This window comes from Geotrypetes seraphini, chromosome 11, assembly GCF_902459505.1.
Source record: "Geotrypetes seraphini chromosome 11, aGeoSer1.1, whole genome shotgun sequence".
NCBI classification, from domain to species: Eukaryota; Metazoa; Chordata; class Amphibia; order Gymnophiona; family Dermophiidae; genus Geotrypetes; species Geotrypetes seraphini.
In genome coordinates this window covers 26266684-26286870 of record NC_047094.1, presented here as the reverse complement: position 1 = coordinate 26286870, position 20187 = coordinate 26266684, and the positions used below count along the sequence as shown (strand labels likewise).

At 45.4% G+C, this 20187-nt stretch overlaps 1 protein-coding gene across 3 annotated transcripts in view; it reads left to right on the top strand.

Moving 5' to 3' along the window:
- POLR3E (RNA polymerase III subunit E) overlaps positions 1-18038 on the top strand; it is a 69199-nt gene extending 51161 nt beyond the window's left edge. For all 3 annotated transcript variants that reach the window (XM_033914188.1, XM_033914189.1, XM_033914190.1), the window contains 6 exons: positions 1408-1565; positions 4319-4383; positions 5409-5890; positions 10636-10713; positions 14153-14278; positions 16898-18038. In XM_033914188.1, coding sequence (XP_033770079.1) covers positions 1408-1565; positions 4319-4383; positions 5409-5890; positions 10636-10713; positions 14153-14278; positions 16898-16954 — 966 coding nt within the window. In that variant the 3' untranslated portion in view covers positions 16955-18038. The remainder of the gene's footprint in view (positions 1-1407; positions 1566-4318; positions 4384-5408; positions 5891-10635; positions 10714-14152; positions 14279-16897) is intronic.
- The last annotated feature ends 2149 nt before the right edge of the window (positions 18039-20187 follow it).

The following is a 20187-nucleotide window of genomic DNA, read 5'->3' as shown; positions in this document are numbered from 1 at the left end:
TTTGGTCTACAATTGAACCCTGTCTAGAGCCAACTGTTGTAAAAGTTTAAACAGAATGAAAGCTAGAGCCTAAATTGTATGGAGGAAACCTCCAAAATCTGTTCTATCTCCCCTAGCTACCCGTAGCTCCACGGGCACAAAATAGCACATTAGCCTTGTTTTCTGCTGCCTTAAGGATGAGTTATGGGTTCTAGAGTCAAAGGGTGAAGATGGATGGTCAAAAGAACGTTTTTCAATACCTTTAAATCCTTAGTCCAGCGCTAAAGGAGCCTCTATGTTTAAAGGAGCAAACTTTTCATTTAAAGACTTTTTGCTGAGATATATCCAATATATTTTCCCCAAACATATAACCTAAACAGAGGACGGGAGTATCATAACTACAAAGGGTCGGATCATAGGACCTCCTGTAATTTATATATTATTACAGGTCCACATCCTGTGACCTTGTTTTAATCATATATACCTGTCCCTCCTTTCCCTCCCTTATATTGCATCCTCTATAATAAAACCCTAAGCACGTATGTGCACTTACGATGCCGTGATCCCTGCTGCCATGATATGTGCTTCCGTGCCGCACATTCCGCACTGCCTGCCTTCCACTCCGATCTCCGATGCCGGCTGACTTCCTGCGCTGCCGGGATGCCTCTTCTCACCCCTGGACCAGCTAACGCAGCAGCCGCGGTTTCATCTTGCAGCCGCGGCCGGCATTTGCTAGGCCGGCCCACTTCGATAATGTGAGGCTGCCCGTGCTAGCGGATGCTGGACAGGGGGGAGCAGGGAAAGGAGAAGGGGTACTACTGGACAGGGGGAGCAGGGAAGGGCTGCTGCTGGATAGGGGGAGCAGTGAAGGGGTGCTGCTGGACAGGGGGGAAGTAAAACAAAGGGAGAAGGGGTGCTGCTGGACAGTGGGAAGGTAAAAGGAAGGTAGAAGGGCTACTGCTGGACAGGGGGAGCAGGGAAGGAAAGAGAGAGACAGAAAGAAAGAAAGACAGACACACACATCTATTCTAGCACCCGTTAATGTAACGGGCTTAAAGAGTAGTCTTATAAAGTGCAAAAAATATGTGCATCCCAACAAGCATTGTGAAAAATGGCCATGTCTCTACTCATATAGCATATTTCCAAAAGATTCCATACTAATAGCAGTTGCTTCTAATGCTGACTCGTTAAAAACTAAGAAAAGGCAACACCTTGTAAGGTCTGAACCCATTACCGGCACTGGTTTAGAAGGATGAGTTATGCCATTAACTCTTACTGCTGAAACAGGTTGGAAGGAAGGAAAGCAAGGCAGGAGTTCAGCCCCCTTCCCCCCAAAAAAAAAAAAAAGGTTGTCTTTTTTTTGCAACAGGATGGCAGTCTGAAGACTAGTTATTGATGAGGTTTCTGTCTTGGTCTTTCCTATCGCAGCTTTGCCCAGAAGATGTGAAGGAATTCTTGGACCATGTGGCCATGCCCAGAATAAACCGGGGCTGGGAGTTTCTTCTGCCATTTGATGAAGACTTTGTGAGGAAGCACCCGGACGTGGTTCAGAGGCAGCATATGCTCTGGATGGGGATTCAGGCCAAGTACGGGTGCCACCTGCTAATATCCTGGCATGAGAACTCGCACACGCTTTCCTCTTAGTAGATCGTCCGTCTGCGTATATCTTCCTGATGAGTTTGCTGCTCGCCCCTTCCCTGTCCCCCGCACCTCTCTAATGCTTGCGGCACGAGCAGCAACCCCAATCTGCTGTTTGCGCCAGCGTTGGCTCTTCCTCTGATGTCACTTCTAGGTGCATGTCCAGGAAGGGATGTCGGAGGAAGAGCCGCTTGGGCTTGCTGCTCGTGCTGCAAATGTTAAGAGGTATGAGGGAAGGGGTGTGCACAGTAGTGTTGGTGGGGTGGGGAAGGAGAGGGGGGGGTGGCAGAGAGGATGATGGGAGCCAGCGCCCCCACCAAGACAGTGCCCAGGTCGGACTTCCCCCCCACTTAATATGCCACTGGCACTCAGTGTCTGAAATACAGTATAAACATTAACAGCACTGTAAAAGTCATATAAGAGAAATACGATAAAGATCAGCAGGGCATAAATGATATATGAATGCTGCCTATTATGATATAGCACAGATATGATACTTTAGATGTCAGTGCAATACAAACAAAAGTCCTTTAAAAGTCAACTTGGCTTTTCTTAAAATTGTGATCTTCGCTTCCCTCTATATTATCCCTATCGTATTTTTTTCTTTAATTCTGTAAACCGTGTCAAGCTCTATTTTTATAGAGAAGATGGTTTAGTTTAATATTCATATAAGACAGATATGATATACATGATATCAGCACAGTACAAGTGACATGCCTTAATAGGCACCCATTAGAGCATTTAGATGGGATACAATGCTCATAACGTCATTATGATGTTTCAGTGAATCGTACTAGGCAGCCAAGGGGACAATGAAAATTGAGACACAGACCAGACGGGTAGGTCAAAGTCATTGTAAGAAATAGATGGATGGCTATATTGAAGGTAAATTATATGTACAGTTGAATAAGTTCTGTGGACCTGATCTTAATTTTAGAGTATGCAGCAAGCTAGTTCAGAGGCAGCGTGAGTGGGTAGAAATTCCTCTCTCCTTCCATCTATATGTGTGTGCGCCTGTCTTTCCGTCTTTGTCTCGCATGTCTTGACTTTCTCTGTTTGCGTGTGTGTCTTAGTTCTCTCTGCCTGTGTCTCTCGCCACGTGAATGTTATTTCCCTGCTGCCTGAGGGTAGGTACGTCTCTCTCCCTTTATGTACTTGTCTATGCTTATTAAAAGTCTTGATATACTGCCTGGACTGGCGTTCAGATCCCAGCGGTGTACATAAAATCATAAAATAAATGATATAATAAGGAACGCCATATTCTTTATCATTTCTCCAGAACGGCACAGACGGATGAGATGGAGATTGAGAACACACTGAATTCTTACAGTACAAGTGGGCTGTGCAGTCCCTCATAGAATCAGTCTGTTCTGTCTCCAGGTGGTAAGCCTGTGCGGTCTTCTTTTAGGCCTTGGCAGGGTCTGTTGGAAAGGTTAGGCAGTGGCCTTTTTATCTGCCCCTATTTTCTGGTCAGATTTTACTGGGGTCCCGTGGGACCATTACCATCTCGGGGGTGTCCCACTTAGGTGGTCAAGTTCCTCCCCCCCATTTCCCCCTACCTGGATGGGCGTTCAGATCAAGCAGTGTACATAAAATACATGTGATAAGGAAAGGAACTCTATATTAAAATAAGACAGTATCAAGCATTAACCCTATTAACATAGTCATAGGTGATCCAGGAACATGCTACATGTAGTTCTCTGGTGGCGATAGTCATATAAATTTCCTTTTGAAAACAAGTTCCCAGATATAAAATACATGGGGACTTTGTACCTGCTTTGTTGTGTGGTAGAGAGTTCAGAAGCAGATCCCCATGCATGCTTTGGGCTCACCCTTCATTGGGGTCCTTTTCTCCATAGCTAACAGAGCCGTATGATGTAAAACACATTGACTACCGTATTTTCACGCAAATAACGCGTGCGTTATACACGATTTTACAAACCGTGCATAACCATGCGCATTATACGCGTGAGTGCGTTTTACAACTTTTTTTTTACATAGTTCCCCCCCCCCCCCGACGTCCGATTCACCCCCCCCGCAGGACCACTCGCACCCCCACCCTGAAGGACCACTCTGACGTCAGAGAAAGGGCGGGACCACCGGAAGAGGAAGCAGCGCAGAGGAAGCAGCAGGACAACAGTAGGAGCTTCTCCATGATGGGGGTGGGGGGTGGGGAGGCTGTGGGGGTGCGAGCGGTCCTTCGGGGTGGGGGTGCGGGTTCGAGTGCGAGCAGTCCTTCGGAGTGGGGGTGCGAGCGGTCCTGCGGGGGGGGGGGGGTGAATCGGACATCGGGGGGGGCATCAGGCTTTCAGGGAGGGGACAGGACTTCAAGGGGGAGAGGAGAGTCGGGGCGGGCGAGAGTCGGGGCGGCATGCGCGGTATACGGGTGTGCGCGGTATATAAAAATTTCTTTACATAAATTACAGTTTCCCACGCGCTATATCCGTGTGCGCGTTTTACACGGGTACGCGGTATATGAGTGAAAATACGGTATTGAGTGGAGGGCAATTTTCAAGCTGGAAGCTAAATACCATTTATAAAGCAATGTTATGCTTAAACCTTTTCTAGACTTACATGCAAAGTCTGGACTATTTCACCCTTGGTATATTTGGGTGATACTTGCTCACAACTGCATCGGACACTTTTGTAGAAGTTGAATCTTATTTGAAAGGTGTCTAACAAAGGTTCCCTTCTTATTCAGATTGGAGAAAGTATTTAATCTTTCGAAGGAGGATTTGATGCCAAAAAAGCTAGAAGCACAATCGGGTAAGCTTTTTTTGCTTTCATTTAAAGTGAATGAGATGAGAGCATTAGCCTATTAGTTTGTAGTTTAAATTGGACTTTTATTTTAATAAGAGCAGCTGTTGCTAGGTGTTCCCCTGAAGACAGGTGACCCTGAATAATCCAAAGATGACCTAGTTTTTGCTGGATGTGTCTTGCCATAGTGAGGAAACACCTTAGACACAGGCTGTGATGTAACTTGGAGTTAAGAAAGGAGTGAGAGCAATTTTGCATAATTGACTTTTGTGAATGAGCTCCTCCATTTCGTGCATATCCTCCATATTCAGAGGAGTGCAGAGGACACTGGCTTGGAGAATGGATGCATTCCTCAGGCTGGTGGTCTGCTTGTGACCTGATAATCACCCATGCGTCCCTTGATTGTGACACTTCATGACCAAAGGGTTTGATTGGAGCTGCCAGAGAGATCACAGGCCCTACATTCAGCCCGTTACCCACCCTCCCTTAAGGCAAAGAAAGGAAGTTGCGTCATAAGGAGGAGTCCGGCCGAGGGAAGACCACGAGCATTGTCGAGCAAGCCTGTGTTTGATGGCTCGCTCCGGAAGGTTTGTGGCAGGGAGGGAGGGAAGCCATCTGGACCCGTGAGCTAGTGCTGCCCGATTCGCCTCCTGGTCTCACCTTAAAAATTAATTACAGCCTGTGGAGGATCGCTGGTGCACTTTCCCTCTGCTGCAGTCCTGCCCCTCCTCTGACCTAACGTCCTGTTTTGATCTGGGGCAGACCGCAACAGAAAGAAAATGCACCAGTGATCCTCCACAAGCCATAATTAGCTTTGAGGTCTTATTTAGTTGTGTAGCCTGATAATGAAATGTAATCCATTTCTTGATCATAACTGTGTCCGGTGGATGGAATGGGAAAGGTTTTGTTTTGTTTTTTTTTTGGGGGGGATGCATGGTTTCAATTATTGATTTGTTATTGATTTTGTATTTATAATCTTCAATAAAAAGATTTAAACCTAAATTATTTTCTTTTCTTTTTTTTGTCTTTAATAGCTCAACCTTCATTCGTTTCTGGCGAACAGAGGGTTAATGCGGCCAGAGCAAAGGTGAGGGAGAACTGTCAGTTGCTGGAGCGAGACCTGCAGAAACAAAAAGCTCAAAATCAGCCCAGCTTAACTTCTTCACGAGCCGAGCTCTCAAGCATCCACATTAAGGAGGAGCCCATGGACACGTCCTTGGACGACGCTCTAAACAATGGTATTGTGAACGGGATCCACTCAGATGAGAACTCTTTGGACTCCTTGAACGGTCACCTTCCGCGGGGCAGCGGGGCGGCTTCCGTAGCGCAGGAACTGAAAGCGTTCGTGACTGCCACGTTCAAAAGGCAGTATGTGCTGACGCTGAGCGAGTTGAAACGCCTGTTCAACCTGCACGTGGCCAGCCTGCCTCCGGGACATGAACTTTTTTGCAGTATCTCGGATAAGGTGCTGCAGGAAACGGTTTTGGATGCGGGCTGCAAACAGATCTTGGTGCCTGTGAGTATGCTGCGTGTATGGTTGCTTTTGGAGAAGGATAAAAGGGCTGAGCTCAGCAGTTTCCATCTGCTTTTTATTTATTTATTTTTTTTAACTTTCAAACCATTTTATTATGATTCTGCAAAACAAGTCAAGTTTATTGAGAATTTTTTATCCCTCCTTTTCAAAATTACAAAGCGGCTTTACAACGATAAAAAGCAAAAACAGGGTAATACAGACACATTAAAATTAATAGCTAATTAATATCCAGTAAAGTACAAAGTCTCACAAATCAAACTGACACGAAAGGAAAAGGGTAGAACTACAGTAGGTTGAGAGAAAAGAACAATTAAGGAAAACCCAAAAGGTAAGGGGTACTAAATTCTTAATCTGACAAGAACAGATTATCAATGTGGTCATCCACATTTTTACTTGTAAACTCTCCAACCCTCCCGCCCTCCCTCCCCATATGCTGGTCTGGTCAAACAACTGTACAATGATGCCCCAGAAAAGGCAACAGTGAAAAAAAATAACAAAACGCAATTGTAGTACACTTGAGTATCAGAATGTTGGAGGATTATAAGTAAAAACGAAAAGAACCAGCAAAAATTGCAGTGAAGATGCAAGGCAAAAAATCAAGACAAAACTGCAGGGGAATGAATGTACAGGGTGCAGGAATTTAGTCAATAAAATCAACAGAAATCATCTAATATAATAAAGCCCTAAGCGCGCATGCGCATTCCCACCTTCGTGCTGCCGTTTTCCATGCGCTGTAGGGCACCGCAGGTAGGAGTGCGCATGCGCGAGAATCCCCTGAGGTGGATGTCGGCTGCAGCCGCTGTTGGCGACTGCAGGCCGCGGCGGAAGATGGCTGAAGCCTGGCTGGAGGAGCTGCGAGAGCTCCGCAGAGGCAGGAGGTAAGGAGAGAGAGACAGAGACAGATGAATGAGAAGGATAGAGGGGCTACTATGGGGGCCAGGAGAGATGGTAGGGGATATGGAGAGATAGACTTCAGGGAGTGTGGAGGGGGCAGGAGAGAGAGATGGTCTTGGGGAAGGACAGAGGGGGACAGGAAAGGGAAAGATGGCAAAAGAGGTGAAACAGGGTCAGAGAGAGATGGTAGAGGGTGTGAAAGGGGGAAAGGGAGAGATGGAAATGGTAGGACCACTGCTTTGGGGCACTGAGGGAGGAAAGGTTGGTACGTCAGGACTGCTGCTGCCGCCTCGGGTAAGTAAAGACCCTGTCAGGAGGGCCAAAAGGGTACAAAGGAAATGATGAAAGGTGAGGTGGTGGGACTGGGATCAGTGGGAGGCAGGGTCCGGGCATGATAGAGGCGGGGCATTGGTGGGGTCAGGGTCAGGGTATAGGTGGGGCTATTCTAGCACCCGTTAGTGTAACGAATGTAACAGGTTAAAACACTAGTAAAAACATATGACATATATAAATAAACAAAAAATGAAGGACTTCTGAGTATAATGATATCTACAATATATTGTAGAACTCTCAGATACCTGTGCTGTTAAATCATATTCGATTTTTCTTAACAGCTTGTACAGGTTAAAGATATCATTCATTGAGTTCTACGTTTTACTAAAGTGCAAATGCTTTGTGCAAATAACTCAAAAATAAAGTGCTACTGTGCTAATGAAACCAAAAACAGTACTTATCTTAGCTTGCTGTCGGTTATAGAATGGGACCCGTTTCGCCTTGTCTCCGGCTTCTTCAGGGGTCTTACTTGAGGCTATAACAACTACAAGAAACATGCCAAAATAATAAAATGTTAAACCATATTGCACTATATTGTAAATATTCAAGAAACAATTCATACGGTTACTCACTGGGCAGCTCTGCTCCTCCGTTACATAGCAGAAAATGGCGCTGGCGTTACTAGTATGCCACGCATGCGCTTAGTATCCACTTCATTAATTATTCATGACACGCATAAATTTAAATTCAACTTTAAATTTTTGAAGTGCCACCATATATAAAATAAATACATAAGCTACAATAATTATATAAAAAAAAAAAACTGGTCCTAATATTTGTGTGGACCACATCCGACATGGTCCATGTTTCGAAAATCACTTCTTCCTCAGGGGTCCCAAATGTTATCATGAAGAAAGACACGGTACTACTCGAAAGGGTCCAGCGAAGAGCGACTAAAATGGTTAAGGGGCTGGAGGAGTTGCCGTACAGCGAGAAATTAGAGAAACTGGGCCTCTTCGCCCTTGAAAAGAGGAGACTGATAGGGGACATGATCGAAACATTCAAGATACTGAAGGGAATAGACTTAGTAAATAAAGACAGGTTGTTCACCCTCTCCAAGGGCAGATGAGGACAGAGCTTAGGCATAGATCAGGGATCTCAAAGTCCCTCCTTGAGGGCCGCAATCCAGTCGGGTTTTTAGGATTTCCCCAATGAATATGCATTGAAAGCAGTGCATGCACATAGATCTCATGCATATTCATTGGGGAAATCCTGAAAACCCGACTGGATTGCGGCCCTCAAGGAGGGACTTTGAGATCCCTGGCATAGATGGAATGAGACATTATGACATCACAATCTGAGCTCTAGAATGTTGCTACTTAGGATTTTAAAGTGTTTGAGGCGTGTGCAGATGAGGACGGAGCTTAGGCATTGGTGGAATGAAGCATTATGACATCACAATCTGAGCTCTAGAATGTTGCTGCTTAGGATTTTAAAGTGTTTGAGGCTTGTGCAGATGAGGACGGAGCTTAGGCATTGGTGGAATGAGGCATTATGACATCACAATCTGAGCTCTAGAATGTTGCTACTTATGATTTTAAAGTGTTTGAGGCTTGTGCAGATGAGGATAGAGCTTGCAGGAATGGGGCAGGGACAGGAAAAGAACTCTCCAGGATTGGACAGGAAAATAGGTTCCCATGGAGACAGGAAAAATTTTGTCCTCATGTCGTTCTCTACTTGGGAGAATAGGATAGAAAATTAAATAAATAGTGTGAAGAGTTTCAGCCTCTGATAACCGTCAGACCAGAGCTGGTATTGTGACATCACAATGCCTCATTCCACCAATGCCTAAGAGCCAACCTCATCAGTGATGTCACAATGGCTTGATTGTCCTTGACTTGGCTCACTTTTGCTACATTTCGATTTCTAGAGTGGTGCAGTGTAGAGAATGACACGGGGACAAATTTGTCCCTGTCCCCGCAGGAACTCAATTTCCCCGTCCCTGTGAGTTTTGTCGCTATCCTTGTCCCTTCCCCATTCCTGTAAGCTCTGCCTTAACCGCACAAGCCTTGAATACTTATGATTGTAAAGTGTTTGAGGTTTGTGCAGATGAGGATAGAGCTTGCAGGAATGGAGAAGAAGCAGGACAAGAACTCGTGGGGACGGGTAAAATGTGTCCCCGTGTCATTCTCTAGTGTGCAAGCTCCTTTGCCTTCCTTCAAGCTAGCCTCAGTTTTAGAGGGCTCTGTTTTATATGTGCCTTGAAAATGTTTTTGTCTGCAGTCTGCCAGCAACAGCCGAATTTATGCACAGTAGGGGAAGGATGGGAAGGATTACAGCTGCCGGCAGTAGTGACTCTGAAAGCTCTGATCTCGTGTCTCTTTACCTGTCTCTTGTTTTTCCTGGAAAATGTTCTGGTGGACTAACACAAGTCACAATTTTCTGCTCTTGAGTTGACTGAGGGTATGTTACCGTATTTTCACGCATATAACGTGTGCGTTATACACGATTTTTACAAACCGTGCATAACTGTGCGCGTTATACGTGTGAGCACGTTATCCCCTTTTTTTTTACACAGTTCCCCCCCCCGACGTCCGATTCACCCCCCCCCCCCCGCAGGACCGCTCGAACCCCCACCCTGAGGTCCGGCCCCTCTGTCAAATTTAAGAACTCATTGTGGCCTATGAGTCAAAAAGTTTGCCCACCCCTGACTTAGACGCACTGTAGATGTATTTTCAATATCCAGCACTTGATTAAGTGTGGCTCACACTACAGCGCTGTGCAATGTGGCAGAGGGAATCTTGTTTGAGAATCCTCATCCAGGTCAGTTTTAGATGTATTCAGACCTATGAGAAGAGAAGAGTTGTGTTCACTGGTAGATCTACAGGCTAACAAGTAGCAAAGGCGAGCCTTAGGAGGTGACACCCCTCCTGTCTTCAGACTGATTGGGGGTTCCTGCATCTGGAGAAGGAGAGCGAAAGGCAAACGAAAGAAAAAATATGGCATGGCCCAAGAAGGATAGATCAGGACCTTGTAGACATAGGCTGGGACCCGCTGTAAATGTGATTATCTAACTTAAAATTGAAGGGCTGAATCCACTTTATTTTGTGAACCATATACTCCTGTGCCCCCGACATACCCCTCCTCCCACCCCCTTCTGCACCATTTCACTGGATGGGATACTCCTATGTTTCTGCTTTCACTGAAGGGATCTGCATTCAGACCAGTGCACAGATCCATTTTTGTAGGTTGCATCTGATTGGTTGGCACTATGATGTCACACAGAGCATGGCCCAATCGGATCTTTTTTCTCATCAGGCAATTCATGGCATCATTTCAAATGTGGCTTTTCCCAGGAGAAGCAGGAGCTCAGGGAGTTTGACTGGACGGTAAATGGGATGGGCTTTTGCAGGTTGTAACAGTCTGTGTAGCATATTGCGCTCACAATATCCAGGAGTGCGGTCGGCTTTCTACAGATGTCCTTGCAAATTCCATGTTAGCCGTTTAACTGAAATTTAGAGAAGACTGTACATAAATGCTCACCCTTGCAATCTTTTCAGTTTTCTCCTCAGACCACTGCTTCACCTGATGAACAAAAGGTTTTTGCCCTGTGGGAATGCGGAGATACGTATGATCAGGTAACGTGGACTTGCCCTTGGAATGAGTAGCATGGAATGTTGCTATTCCTTGGGTTTTGACCAGGTACTCGTGACCTGGATTGGCCACGGTGAAAACGGGCTACTGGGCTTGATGGACCGTTGGTCTGACCCAGTAAGGCTATTCTTATCTTATGTTCTTCTGTTATCTTACTTTTGAATAAGCAAGTTAAGAAAGTGAGTTTCAGTACAGGGTTGTATAAACCACTATGAACTGCTGGTTAGGCGGTAAATAAAAATAAATTATTATTATTATCAAGGTTTATATTTTTAGTAACTTGTTTGTGTCAGCTATGCTCTTTGTTCCTTTTGCAGTTTCCAGGTTGGGTGATTCCTGTTCAATTATACTGTTACAAAATTATACATAAACTAGCTTTATACGCCGTTACATTAACGGGTGCTAGAATATATGTGTGTGTCTGTCTTTCTTTCTTTCTCTCTCTGTCTCCTTAGCCGCTTTTTCCTGTCCATTCTCCCTTATTTTTACCTCCCCTGTGTCCACCACCACCCCTTCACTGCTCCCCTTATCCAGCAGCAGCCCTTCTCACTTTGTTTTACCTCCCCCTTGTCCATCAACACCCCTCCTGCTCCCCCTGTCCAGCAGAGGCCTCCCTTCATTTCCCCCCCCTTGTCCATCATCACCTCTTCTTGCTCCCTCTGTCCAGCAGTAGGCCTCCCTTCATTTCCCCCCCCGTCCATCAGCACCTCTTCCTGCTCCCCCTGTCCAGCAGAGGCCTCCCTTCATTTCCACCCCCCGTGTCCATCATCACCTCTTCTTGCTCCCTCTGTCCAGCAGTAGGCCTCCCTTCATTTCCCCCCCCCGTCCATCAGCACCTGTTCCTGCTCCCCCTGTCCAGCAGAGGCCTCCCTTCATTTCCCCCCCCCGTGTCCATCATCACCTCTTCTTGCTCCCTCTGTCCAGCAGTAGGCCTCCCTTCATTTCCCCCCCCGTCCATCAGCACCTCTTCCTGCTCCCCCTGTCCAGCAGTAGGCCTCCCTTCATTTCCCCCCCCCTGTCCATCAGCACCTCTTCCTGCTCCCCCTGTCCAGCAGTAGGCCTCCCTTCATTTTTCCCCCCTGTCCATCAGCACCTCTTCCTGTTCCCCCTGTCCAGCAATAAGCCTCCCTTCCTTTTTCCCCCCTGTCCATCAACACCTCTTCCTGCTCCCTCTGTCCAGCAATAGGCCTCCCTTCATTTCCCCCCCCCCGTCCATCAGCACCTCTTCCTGCTCCCCCTGTCCAGCAGTAGGCCTCCCTTCATTTCCCCCCCCTGTCCGTCATCACCTCTTCCTGCTCCCTCTGTCCAGCAATAGGCCTCCCTTCATTTCCCCCCCCTGTCCATCAGCACCTGTTCCTGCTCCCCCTGTCCATGGGAGTTAGTACAGGGCCGGTGTCTGCCATTCTCCCCAGAGTCCTTGCTGCCCCTCCCCCCTTCCCTTCCCTTCCCGCGGAGCCGACTACCTACCCGGCGATTCAAGCAGCGTACACGCTGCTTCGGGTCCTTCTACTGCCCTGATTTACTCTGGCACGTCCCTGATGACATCATCAGAGACGCGGCAGTAAAAGGGCAGTGAAGACTGCTGCACACGCTGCTTGAATCGCCAAGGTAGTCGGGTCCGCGGGAAGGGAAGGGGAGTGAGCGGCAAAGGACCCAGCTCCGTCCCCGTCCGCAGCCCGGGCCAGGCCTCCCGCGCTTTCTCAGCGGCCCGGCTCGCTCGGTTGTTTTTTGTTGTTTTTTTTTTTACCTGGCTGCTCCGCTTCCTGCATTCGGCTGCTCTCCGCCGACAGCCGCCTGTCTCAAAGCTCTCCTCCATACCCTACCCCTAGCATGACCACTGCGCCTTGAGATTGCCCTGGTCTCGGGGCGTGCGAGGACGGCTCCTTGCCCAGCAACGCTGCTTCTCTCCATCCCCGCCAGTGACGTACTAAGTGCGCATGCGCACTCGTGCTCGTCACACCCCGACAGAAAAGGGATCAGGGAACATGCGGCTCAAGTGCGCATGCGCGGCTAGCATTTTATTATTTAAGATGACTCGGACTACAAGACAGCAATAAAAATCTTAAAAAGGAATTAATAATCCTGATGCAAGAGCATTCAAAATAATTATTATTATACATTGTACATGACAGAAACAGAGCACCAAAGAATTTGAGTGTCACCCTTAGTATTTTAAATGATGTAAACCGCATAGAACTTCACGGCTTTGCGGTATATAAATTATTGTTATTATTATTATTAATGTTGTTATCAATTTATATTTAACTCATGCCTTTTCACTATATATTACACTGTGACTCATACAACACTTTTTCCCGATACAAAAGAACCCCCAAGGTAAATTGGGTGTAGGCCATGATTGCTCTCAGGACAACTTGCTTTTGGCCTGTGTAACATTCCTGTCTTTTCTTCTGGGCCACAGCAAAGGAAGACATAATTTGTAATATGTATGTAGGTAATGGACTGTGCTCTTTCTACGGTACACCCATGCCCAAATTTTTCACTAGGCGTAGTAGGCAGTTTTTCTAGGTGACAGTGGCCCATAAGAGACTCACCCTTTTAAAGGGGTAGCATTCAGAGCACTGTAAAATAGAAAGTATGCTGTCCAGTCTGCTGGGCTCCTTTAAGGGGATGGGTTTGAAGGGACCCTACCACTCAGGCTGACCAGTGCTTGAGGAAGAAATGCTGCTTTCCCCATGGGGTGTGTTTGGAGGAAAATCTGTCCTTAACTTTTGAATACTTTTTACATTCTTCATCTGCAAAGAGGGCTTCCTCTTCCCCCTATGTCTAGGGGTGCACAAGAGATGTGCCTCCCCCCATGCCAAATTTGTGTTGAGACAAAGAGGCTCATTTTCAAAGCACTTAAGACACACAAAATACCATAGGTTTCTGTGGTACTTTGGGTGTCTTTAAGTGCTTTGAAAATGAGCCCCAAAGACATTTGTAAGCTGAAACATCTAAGGACTGAGAAGGGGCCTCCTTTTTTTTTGCTTCATCAGTAATTTTGGGAAATCAGTTCTCTCTTGTGGTATTCACTAAAAAATTATAATATCAAGATTAAGGCTAAGGAAAACAACTCAAAACGGTTTAAATGTAGTAATAAAGATAAATATGTGATGTTTGGAGTAAGAAGTCACACTTTTCCACTTCTTAAGTTTTGAAGATCTTATATGATGGTAATGTTTTTATCACTGGGAAGTTAATACTCTGAGCACACATTTTTTTTGCTTGAGTGAGGTAAAACAGTTTAAAAGTCCGTTCTTTATTGCTATTTTATGTTTTCATTTGCTTTTCTTAACATTAATGTGGGACGAATCTGATTGATTTAGTGAGGGTTGTCATTCATTTCTAGTTTGATTGTTTTTGTGCATTAAAACTTCCTAATTCCTAAAACAAGCTGTGGTGATTATTTTGTCTTTTAAGCATCGACAGGCTTTGCTCGACATCTTTTCCAAGAACTATCGTGTGCGCAGGCACGTGATCCAAGCACGGCTGAATGAGGAGAGCGGGGGACAGTTCAATAAGCAATCAGTGGATAAATTGTTAAAGGTAGGACTTTGCTCCTTGCAGTAGTTACAGAGCCCCTAAGAGGCTTTGGTTGCCCCTTTGCATTTCTGACTGTTCATTTGTATTGATTTGAAAGTGGGAGAGTATGTCTGACTCCAGTTGTATCTAAGGATAATATAGTTGATGAAAGGGGATTTGGGTCTCTGAGGGATTGTCCTGGCTGCAAATGGTGGTTTGACTGTTAGACTTGTGCAGAAACTGACCCAATCGCAGCCCTTAAGGAATGGAAATGAATACCACTGACTTAGAATTTCTGCAAATTCAAAGTTGGTGCTAATTTCCGTTCCTTAAGGGTTGCAATTGGGCCAGTTTTTCAGGATACTTCTGATACGTATAATGGAGATAGCATAGATGCAAATCTCTCTAATATTCATTAGGTGTAACCATGAGAATTGCCATACTGGGACAGAACGAAGATCCATCGAGGCCAGTATTCTGTTTCCAATAGTGGTCAGCCCAGTCCACAAGTACCTGGCAAGATCGCAAGGAGAAAAAATGATTTTATGCTGCTTATCCTAGGAATGGATTTCCCCAAGCCATCTCAATAATGGCTTATGGACTTTTCCTTTAGGAAACAATCCAAACATTTTTTAAACCCTGCTAAGCGTGGTCCTTGGAATAAGAGTGAATTGCTATTTTGAGTAAATGCCTGGGAGGTGGTGGGTGAATTGTCTTTATCATTTGCTTTTAAAAACCTGATTTAAAGCACTTATTTTATAATATCCCCCCCTTCCACACACACACTCTTCCTGGATAAAAAGCTTTTAAATAGATGAACCACTGGTGTGTGTATGTTTTAGAAGTTCTTGATCTTTGGAACCTAACTCAATCCAGGCCCAAAGAAGAGGCCTGAATCACACCCCACATGTCTGGATGCTCTGTTCAGACACAGTGCATTATATTAGAGTACTCTAAAGTGATTGTGTGCTGTTTTACTAATTTTTAAAACAGATTATATAAGTAGAGAACATTCTTTACTCTTAAATCAGAGGATAACATTTCTTTGTCTAACCCTTCAACTGCAACTTCCTATGTTAGTACTGTATTATATTTCACACCAAAGAGGAAAATACAACCCCAATATACAACACAAGAAAAAGTGGGGCAAGGACACCGTACAAATAAATGCTCCAACACCATCTTGATCTTGGTAATGCTGATTTGTCAAGCACTGTTACCTAAACCAGTGTGTCTCAAACTTTTTTTTTTTTTTAGCTTTGGCACACTAAATGAAGCAAATATTTTTCGTGGCGCATTATAACTGAAATGATAAAATTTTCAAAACCAACAAAAAATTAAATTTGAGTTATTTGTTTAAAGTTCTTTAAGCTATGTCCGGTAATTGTAACAATGATGAAACTAAAGTAGATAGAATTGCTAATCAGTGCGATGGATGTGCTTGTTTTTGGGTGCAAATTAATGAGGCTTGACCGTTGCCAAGCAAACACGCATTTCATCATCCACCATCTGCAGTTGTTTGGGTTTTTTTTTTTCAATTTAATTTTTGTCCGAGCTGAAAATCCAAGTTCGCAAAGATAAGAAGATCCAAACGGAAACAAAGCCTTGATTGCTTTGTTGCTCAAGTTAGGATAACTACTGCATAAAAAAATAAAACTATAATTACTTGCCATTAGTTTTGAAGGACCAGTCATGATGCTTATCTGGGCGGTTGTATCCTTACGCACAGACACTCGTAACATTGACAGACTCTTAAGTACGTGATTTACATGTCATCTATTCTAGTGTATATTTATGAAAGGCATTTTAAAAACAAAGTAAAATTCTAGAATCTCTCAGGACACACAGTTTCAGACACTGACCTAAACAAATGATAGCAAGGAAAGTTTGACAAGAGTGTGGATCCAAACTAGGGTTATCCTTGCCAGAGTGCATCGTGGCTCTTTTATAAACAAACTAGTGTTTAAGCCCGTTACATTAACGGGTGCTAGAATATATGTCTGTCTGTCTTCCTTTCTTTCTGTCTCTCTCCCTCCCGCTGTCTTTCTTTCTGTCTGTCTGTCTCCTCAAAGCAAACCAAGATTGCTCCCTGGCCCTCTTTCCCACTCCCCCCCCTTCCCTGTGCAGCAGTAGCAGCATTTTCCTTCGTCGTTTCTGGCTGGCTCCCTTGCCGAAGTTATTTTTTACTTCAAAGCCGCCACCGCGGCTCCTCTCATGATCCGCACCTGCGGCTTTGAACTCAAAAATAACTTTGGTAACAGACTGAAGAATAACTTCAGTAAGGGAGCCGGCCAGACCGCGGGCCACAGATTAGTACCTGGGGGACCGCGAGTTTCAGACCGCTGCGTTAGACGGAGTGAGGGCAGGAGTTGCCACCGTGGTCGCTGCGTCCGTGGTTAAGGTGCCTCCGCATGCACAGTAGGAGCCAGCATCGCCGAGGGAGGGCGATGGGGAAACCACTGCTGGCTCCTTCTACTGTGCATGTCTGACACGGAGGCACACATCACAGACGTAGAAATCATGGTGTTTGAACTGTGCATGTCCGGTAAGGGTTTTATTATAGCGGATAAGATTTGTGTTATCTGACGTGACATAAACATTTGCTGTTATGTGACTGACATTTTTGCTTTTTTGATGTTTCAGGACTGCTGTGTGAGCCAAGGAGGAATGTGGTATCTAAAAGGCACTGTCCAATCCTGACCATAGACCTTCACTGGGTAGACGCAGAATCCCTCCAGGGTATGGCAGGAATACCAGAACAGTATGGACAAATGGAGGCATTTCCTTAAGAGTGCAAGAACACACAGTGAATTACACAGGATGGCCATAGGAGTCATGGCCATTCCCGCTCATCATCCCAGTCTTCTGAAGGCAGAGTCCATGCAAAAAAAAAAAAAAAAAGCACACAGTCTGCTTTGCTGGTGCATAATTAATTTGGACTCAAATGCATTTTTATTTAAATTTTCATTCTCTGGCTTTCTGGAAGTAAAATAAAGTGGAAACTGTCACCAGATGTGATGGGGAAAATGGTTTAATTTTGTAACCTCTGCCAAGGAATGAAGTTTGCTGGACAGCTTAGTAAAATGTAGCTGAAAGCTGATTTGTCAGCATGAAACTAATTACTCAGTGCAATATCTGAGATGATGGCCCATGCCATTTAAAGTAACGCCTCCCTCTTAAGATATGCAGAGTTATGAGTGGAACCGATTTCATGGTGTTGGAGAAAAGAACATACGACAGCAGCTGCTTTTTCTGTTAGAGCACTATGACACCTGCTAGGTTGGTGGTGGAATTAGCATTCTTTTCTTGTCTACATCCAGCCCTTAATGTGACAGGGGCTGTCCTCTAGGTGATAGGTTTTGGAAGGCAGTGTTCTGTCATTACAGCCCCTTCTTCTGTGACGTTTAACCTGCTCCAGATCATACTCTCTGCACCTTGAGCCCACCACTCATTGGAGTTTTGGGTGTTGTCTGTGAGGCATTAAATTCATAGACTTTAAACTGTTGTACTCTTTGGGTATGGCTGAGAGTTGCGGGCTGCTACTTGTTTGATCCCGTGCATGGTGCCATCCCCATTTGTGGGATCCTTCTTGTATGTGCTATACCTTTTTGGTTTGTGCACACAGAGTCCCACATATGATGATGCTGTGTGCACTTTGCTTGGAATTTTTAAAAAGGAAACTTAATGCAGAGATATTAGTTTGATTTTTATTGTGTCAACTATAGTAATTTATTTAGACTTTTTACAAATGATTTCCTTTCAAAAATAAAATAGTTTCCCAACATTTTACTGACTGCATCTCACTGCTTTCTCTTTGTTAATTAGTTCTTATTTCTATTTTACCCCTTTCTTGGCCTTCTAGTTTCTTCCTTCTCTGGGTATTCCAACTCCGTTGCAACCAGGCTCTATTGAGCTGCGATGCCATATATTGGCCAGGATTTTTTTTACATCTGTTTCCAGAAGTGGTTTACATGAACCTTATGTCAACCCACTGAGCATAGCAATTGAGGTTTTCCCTTCCGTCCCTTGAAGGGCTAGAATTACCTTCACAACAGCCCCAGCTGTTCCAGGTATCCAAAGATGTAACCTATGCACTGCAACCAAGTTTCCACAAGCCAGTGTGGAGAGCTACCAGTTAGAGAATGACACATGGAAACCACCGTCCCCTTCACCGCCCCATCCACCCTTCAGCGGCCTGAGAATCTCCCTCCCTCCCCCTTACCTTCATGGCGCTTTTGTTAAAAAACTTACTGAAGCAGGCAAAGCCTGTCTGCAGTCGCGTGTGTGTGGGCGGAAGCTTCTCCTCACACACACGTGACTGCAGGCAGGCAGGCTTTGCCAGCTTCAGTAAGTTTTTTACAAAAGCACCGTGACGGTAGGAAGGAGGGAGGGGGCCGCACGCAATCGGTGACCGCATGCCTTCCCTCCCTTAACTGTGGGGACAAGGCCATTCACTGCTCTACGGGGCGGCGGATGGCCTTGTCCCCGTGCCCGCAGTGAGCACTTCCCCCCCACCGTTTTGGCGGGTTACCCATGGCTACTCACGGGTAACTTCTACCGTATCATTCTCTACTTCCAGTGAGCTGTGCTTGTTTTTTAAATTAAGGAGAGTTCCTCAGGGATGAGCAGAAAGTCCTCACTTGCTGTTCCATGTTTTTCCTTTGAGCCTAGACCTGGTTTTAAGGTGAAAGGACATTGAAAATGCACAAGAAACATCTTTCAGATAACTGATTACCCTTTTGTAGTTATTGGCCAAGGATGTTTTGGCATTTGTCAGAATCATCTTTAGCACCAGAGACAACAGATACCACAAAAACACATTCTAAACTTCAGCATCCATTTGTATCATACAGTAAGTATGAGGGGCTGCTGAAATGTTCTCAGCGGTCTCCATTGAGGGCTATATGCTTAGGCCAGTGATTTTCTACTTTTTTGTTTCATATTTTTCTGATGGCACACAAAGTGGAAAAATTGCTGGACTTGGTGAATAGTCCTTGCTGGAGACTGCCCCAATTTTGTTGGTTGGGCTGAGAACTTTTTCAGCAGCCCCTCATACATTATTACACTGATCTTTTTTTAACTAGCATTTCTGTATCGCTTGATAGACCGGTATAGTTCCTTTACGGATGGGCAATATGCGTCACTGCTACCAGCAGGTGGAGACCGTGATCAAAACTTGTATATCAGTAGAGCATCCCCTCTTGCTACTCCAGTTTTCCTCAGTCTCCGGTAGCAGGTGGTAAGGCTTTTCAGCTCCCCTCTTAGCACTTTTTGTGCCGGATAGAGCTTGGGCGTTTCTGTTTGGGGATCTGTCCGACCTCGGGGGTGTTAAACCCGGCGTGTCTCATGCTGGGTCCCTCCCCCACCTTCCCATAGTTTTGTAGTGGGCCTCAGCAGGCAGCCTGGCCCCCTGGTTGGTCAACCCTTCAGCTTTGAGAGCTGTGGAATCTGTTCTGACTAAGTTAAAAGAAATAACAAAAAAATCCTGAGGTGTGCTGAGAGTTCATTTCCCTTTATAACTGCCTTTTTTTCTGTGGTTTTCTCTACTAACCGGCACTTTCTTTACAGCTAGGGTGGTTTTCAGCACAATAAGCTCTTTTAAAGGGAAAAAGTGCTCCAGGCTAGAGAGTTGCGCGGGGACAGAAATCCCACCCGTCCCCGCGAGGAATCCCACCCGTCCCCGTGAGGAATCCCTCCGTCCCCACCCGTCCCCACGAGGAATCCCCTCCGTCCCCGCGAGGAATCCCCTCCGTCCCCGCCCGTCCCTATAAACTTCAGAAATAGTTATTTCATTTAATTATGCTACTGAATTAAAGGCTCTGGTAGAAACCCATTTACAAATAAGCAAAAAGACTTTATTAATTTGAAAATATTAATTGGGAAGAATACATACTTTGTAAACGGGTTTCTACCAGAGCCTCTAATGTTTATAA